At 60.3% G+C, this 6,000-nt stretch overlaps 1 protein-coding gene across 1 annotated transcript in view; it reads right to left on the bottom strand.

Annotated features, from left to right (window-relative positions):
* Positions 1 to 68: 68 nt before the first annotated feature.
* LOC135441405 (histone deacetylase 6-like) overlaps positions 69 to 6,000 on the bottom strand; it is a gene marked incomplete at its 3' end in the record, with an annotated part of 29,718 nt that continues 23,786 nt past the window's right edge. Inside the window, exons 15-19 of the mRNA XM_064700951.1 lie at positions 4,580 to 4,683; positions 4,243 to 4,310; positions 3,063 to 3,291; positions 1,518 to 1,646; positions 69 to 237 (exon numbers count right to left, since the gene is read on the bottom strand). Coding sequence (XP_064557021.1) covers positions 69 to 237; positions 1,518 to 1,646; positions 3,063 to 3,291; positions 4,243 to 4,310; positions 4,580 to 4,683 — 699 coding nt within the window. The remainder of the gene's footprint in view (positions 238 to 1,517; positions 1,647 to 3,062; positions 3,292 to 4,242; positions 4,311 to 4,579; positions 4,684 to 6,000) is intronic.

Here is a 6,000-nt window from a genome sequence, read left to right as displayed (position 1 = left end):
CCCCCTTCCCCCCTTGCCCCCCAGTGCCCCCCTGTCCCCCCATCCCCCCCCGCCCCCCGTTTCCTCACCTGCCCCCCCATGACGGCGCCCACGGCCGCGCATGCGCCCCCCGCGGCCAGGCGGGCACAGCGGAAGGAGCGCGGGCACAGGAACACGCTGGGGTAGCGCTGGGACAGCGCCCGCAGCTCCCGCGGGGACAGCGCGGGGACGCGGGACAGCGCCCGCACGTGGGAGCGCCTGCGGGGACACAATGGGGACACGCAGGGTCACCCCAAAACGGCCAGGGGCACCCCAAAACAGCCAGGGGCACCCTGAAACAGGGACACCCCAAAACAGCCAGGGGCACCCCAACACAGGGACACCCCAACACAGGGCACCCCAAACACAGCCAGGGACACCCCAAACACAGGGACACCCCAAAACAGCCAGGGGCACCCTGAAACAGGGACACCCCAACACAGGGACACCCCAAACACAGGGACACCCCAAACACAGGGGCACCCTGAAACAGGGACACCCCAAACACAGCCAGGGACACCCCAAACACAGGGACACCCCAACACAGGGACACCCCAAACACAGGGCACCCCAAAACAAGGTCACCCCAACACAGCCAGGGGCACCCTGAAACAGGGACACCCCGACACAGGGCACCCTAAACACAGGGACACCCCAAAACAGCCAGGGTCACCCCAAACACAGCCAGGGGCACCCTGAAACAGCCAGGGGCACCCCAAACACAGCCAGGGGCACCCCAAACACAGGGACACCCCAAAACAGCCCGGGGCACCCTGAAACAGGGACACCCCAACACAGGGCACCCCAAACACAGGGACACCCCGACACAGGGACACCCCAAACACAGGGACACCCTGAAACAGGGACACCCCGACACAGGGCACCCCAAACACAGGGGCACCCTGAAACAGGGACACCCCAACACAGGGCACCCCAAACACAGCCAAGGACACCCCAAACACAGGGACACCCCAACACAGGGCACCCCAAAACAAGGTCACCCCAACACAGCCAGGGGCACCCTGAAACAGGGACACCCCGACACAGGGCACCCTGAAACAGGGACACCCTGAAACAGGGACACCCCAACACAGGGCACCCCAAACACAGGGACCCCCCAAACAGGGGCACCCTGAAACAGGGACACCCCAACACAGCCAGGGGCACCCCAAACACAGGGACACCCCAAACACAGGAGCACCCCATCACAGGGGCACCCTGAAACAGGGACACCCCAACACAGGGCACCCCAAACACAGGGACACCCCAAACAGGGACACCCTGAAACAGGGACACCCCAAACACAGCCAGGGACACCCCGAAATACAGGGACAGCCCAAACACACGGGACACCCCCAAAATACAGGGGTCACCGCTAAAACAGCCGGAACACCCCAAACTCCCAAAACACCCAGGACCCCCCATGACCCCCCCCAAGGTGACCCCCTGACCCCCCAGGCCCATGCCAAGCTGTGCCCCCGTGTCCCCGTGTCCCTCACGTGTGGCACGCCCGCAGCTGGCGGTGACTCGCGGGCCGGGCGGGCACCGGCAGGCAGCGCTGGGCCAGCCCCAGCTCCTGCAGGCGCTGCAGCACGCGGGGCAGGCGCTGCGGGGACTCGGGGTGGTGGCTGCAATAAAACACACAAAATCACCCCAAAATGAACCCCAAATCATCCCAAAATCACCCTAAAAATATCCCCAAAATACCCCAAAATACCCCAAAAACATCCCCAGGGCAGGCGCTGCGGGGACTCGGGGTGGTGGCTGCAATAAAACACACAAAATCACCCCAAAATGAACCCCAAATCATCCCAAAATCACCCTAAAAATATCCCCAAAATACCCCAAAAACATCCCCAGGGCAGGCGCTGCAGCACGCGGGGCAGGCGCTGCAGGGACTCGGGGTGGTGGCTGCGATAAAAACACACAAAATAACCTGAAATCACCCCAAAATAACCCCAAAAACATCCCCAAAACACCCCCGGGGCAGGCGCTGCGGGGACTCGGGGTGGTGGCTGAAATATAAACATACCAAAACAGCTGATAGCACCCCAAAATTACCCTAAAAATCACCCTAAAAACACCCCCGGGGCAGGCGCTGCAGCACGCGGGGCAGGCGCTGCGGGGACTCGGGGTGGTGGCTGCGATAAAAACACACAAAATAACCTGAAATCACCCCAAAATAACCCCAAAAACACCCCGGGGCAGGCGCTGCGGGGACTCGGGGTGGTGGCTGCAATAAAACACACAAAATAACCTGAAATCACCCCAAAATAATCCTAAAAGCACCCTAAAAATAACCCCGGGGCAGGCGCTGCGGGGACTCGGGGTGGTGGCTGCGATAAAAACACACAAAATAACCTGAAATCACCCCAAAATAACCCCCAAAATATCCCCAAAATAACCCTAAAAATAACGCCAAAATCACCCCAAAATAACCCTGGGGCAGGCGCTGCGGGGACTCGGGGTGGTGGCTGCGATAAAAACACACAAAATAACCTGAAATCACCCCAAAATAACCCTAAATCACGCAAAAAATATCCCAAAGCCACCCTAAAAACTCCTGATAACACCCCAAAAACAGTTGAAATCACCTCAGAAACACCCCCAGGACAGGTGTCACAGGTGTCCCCAGCCCCTCTCTCACCTGTCCCAGGTGTGTCCCTCACCTGTCCCTGTGTCCCTCACCTGTCCCAGGTGTGTCCCCATGTCCCCCCTCACCTGTCCCAGGTGTGTCCCCATGTCCCCCCTCACCTGTCCCAGGTGTGTCCCCGTGTCCCCCTCCCTCACCTGTCCCAAGTGTTCCTGTGCCCCTCTGTCCCTCCCTCACCTGTCCCAGGTGTGTCCCCCCTCACCTGTCCCTGTGTCCCTCACCTGTCCCTGTGTCCCTCACCTGTCCCAGGTGCTCCTGTGCTCCTCCATGCAGGTGTGTCCCTGTGTCCCTCACCTGTCCCAGGTGTCCCCGTGTCCCTCACCTGTCCCCGTGTCCCCCTCCCTCACCTGTCCCAGGTGTGTCCCCCACCTGTCCCCGTGTCCCCCCTCACCTGTCCCAGGTGTTCCTGTGCTCCTCCATGCGGGGGTCGTACACCAGCCCCACCCGGGCTCTGCTCGGGGGCTCCGGGGGCGGCTCCGGGGGGTTCCCCTCCCCCTCCTGCTCTTCATCCTCCTCCTCCTCCTCCTCAGCTTCATCCTCATCCTCGTGCTCTTCCTCCTCCCCCGCTTCCACCTCCTCCTCCTCCTCTTCCTCCTCTTCTTCCTCCTCCTCCTCGCTCTCTGTATGTGTGGGGGCTCCTCAGGGGGGGCACCCCAAATGTGCCCCCCCCCCCAACTTTGGGGTTCCCCGAGAAGGTTCTGGGGGTCCCTGAGGGGGTCCCAAAGGGAGTCTGGGGGACTCTGAGGGGACTTTGGGGTGTCTGGGGTGGTTTTGGGGTGTCTGAGGGGGTTATGGGTTTTTTTGGGGGCGGTTTTGGGGGTGTCTGAGGGGGTTTGGGAGGTTTTGGGGGTGTCTGGGGAGTGATGGGGTTTTTGGGGGCGGTTTTGCGGTTTTTGGGGAGGTTTTGGGGTTTTGGGGGGCAGTTTTGGGGTGTCTGAAGGGTGTTAGGGTTCTTGGGGGTGGTTTTGCGGTTTTTGGGGTGTCTGGGGGGGGTCCCTGAGAGAAACCAAGATGGCAGTGGGCCAATATGGCGGCCTAGCAACCAAGGTGACTCCTTAGCAACGGGGCCTAGGGCACCCCCGAAAGCCTGAGCTCAGTTTTGGGGAGCTCAAAGCGCCCTCCCTGCCCAGGATTTTAGGGTGTCCCTTCAGGATTTCGAGGTGTCCCGCTCAGATTTTGAGGTCCCTCCTCAGATTTTGGGGTGCCCCCGAGATTTTGGGATGTCCCTGTGGGATTTTGGGGTCCCCCTGTGGGATTTTGAAGTCCCCCTAGATTTTGGGGTCCTTTTGGGATTTTGAGGTGCCCCCTGGGATTTCGGGGTGTCCCTGTGGGATTTCGGGGTCCCTGTAGGATTTCAGGGTCCCCCTGGCGTTTCGGGGGTTCCTGTGGGATTTCGAGGTCCCCCCCGGGATTTCAGGGCGTCCTTGTGAGATTTCTGAGGGTTCCCCCTCAGATTTTGGGTTTCCCCCTCAGATTCCAGCGTTCCCCGGGATTTTGGGGTGCCCCCTCAATGTCGGGCTGCCCCTGTGGGATTTCAGGGTGTCCCTGTGGGATTTCGGGGTGTCCCTCACCGAAGCTCTGCAGGCAGCCCCAGTAGCGCTGCTGGACGCTCAGCGTGCGGGCAATGCTGGCCAGGCCGCTGGGGTGGGGGGGACACGGAGCTTTTGGGGCGCTGGGGGCACCCCCAAACTGCCCCCAGCACCCCCAAACTGCCCCCAGCACCCCCTGGATCCCCCCCAAAGCCCTCAGCCCCCGCTGGAGCTCCCCAAAACCTCCCCAGCCCCCCCACACCCCCAGCACCCCAAACAGCTCCCCAAGGCCTCCAACCTCCCCAAATAATCCCCAGACCCCCCAAACCCCCCCAGAACCCCCCCAGCCCCCCCAAACCTCCCCCCTGAGCCCCCTCACCTGGGGGTGGGGGCGATGGGCCCGAGGGGGTCCCCGGGGTCCCCCAGCAGGGTCCGCAGCACGGCCCCCACCCCCCCCGGGGACGCCCCCAAATCCGGCCCCCCCTGCGGAGAGCGGGGTCAGGGGGAGCCCACGGAGCCCCCGGCACGGGGCGGGCACGGGGCCCCCCCAAACTAACAGCACCCCTAAAAGAAACAGCCCTCCAAAAACAGCACCCCAAAACTAACAGCCACCCAAAACAACCCCCTCAAAACCAGCCCCCCTAAACTAACAGCCCCCTGAAAAAACAGCCCCCCAAAAACAAATACTCCCCCAAAAACAGCCCCCCAAAAACAAACAGCCCCCCAAAACAAACAGCCCCTAAAAATAAACAGACCCCCAAAAGAGCCCCCCAAAAACAGCACCCCAAAACTAACAGCCCCCCAAAACAACCCCCTCAAAACCTGCCCCCTCTAAACTAACAGCCCCCTGAAAAAACAGCCCCCCAAAAACAAATGCTCCCCCAAAAACAGCCCCCCAAAACTAACAGCCCCCCAAAACAAACAGCCCCTAAAAATAAACAGACCCCCAAAAGAGCCCCATGAAACAAGCGGCCCCCCAAAAACGGCCCCCCAAAACAAACAGCAAAAACAGGCTCCCAAAATCAAATATCTCCCCAAAACAGCCCCCCAAAAACAAACAGGTCCCCAAAACAAACCCCCCGAAAAGACCCCCAAAAACTAACAGCCCCCTTAAACTAACAGTACCCCAAAAAGAGCTCCAAAACAAACAGCCCCCCAAAATAAACAGCCCCCCAAAACAGTCCCACAAAACAAACAGCCCCCAAACAGCCCACCCCAAAAGAACACCCCCCTAAAACCAGCCCCCTTAAACTAACAGCCCCCCCAAAAACAGACTCCCAAAACCAAACAGCCCCCCACAACAGCCCCCCAAAACAGTACCCTGAAACAGCCCCCCTAAACTAACAGCCCTCCCCAAACAGCCCCCCCAAAACAAACAGGCCCCCAAAACAGCCCCCCAAAAGAGCTGCCATAAGCAGCTTCCCAAAACAAACAGCCCAAAACCAGCCCCCCAAAAACAGCCCCCCGTAAATAGGTCCCCAAAACAGTCCCCAAACAGCCCAAAACAACAGTCCCCCAAAAAGAGCTCCCAAACGCCCCCCAAAACCAAACAGCCTCCAGAATCAGCCCCCCAAAAACAGGCCCCCCCAACAAACAGCCCCAAACCAGCCCAAAACCAGTCCCAAAACAAACAGCCCCAACCAAACAGCCCCATACCAACCCCCAAACTGACAGCCCCCCAAAACAGCCCTCCAAAACAAACAGCCCCCCAGAAACAGCCTTCCAAAACAGCCCCAAAGCAAAGAGCCCCCCCAAAAACAGCCTCCCTAAGAAACAGACCCCAAAAAGCCCCTAAACAGC

This window comes from Zonotrichia leucophrys, unplaced genomic scaffold (genome assembly GCF_028769735.1).
Source record: "Zonotrichia leucophrys gambelii isolate GWCS_2022_RI unplaced genomic scaffold, RI_Zleu_2.0 Scaffold_281_67234, whole genome shotgun sequence".
Classification (NCBI taxonomy): Eukaryota; Metazoa; Chordata; class Aves; order Passeriformes; family Passerellidae; genus Zonotrichia; species Zonotrichia leucophrys.
Note: the sequence above shows the minus strand (reverse complement) of the source record. Positions and strands in the feature narration are given on the sequence as shown.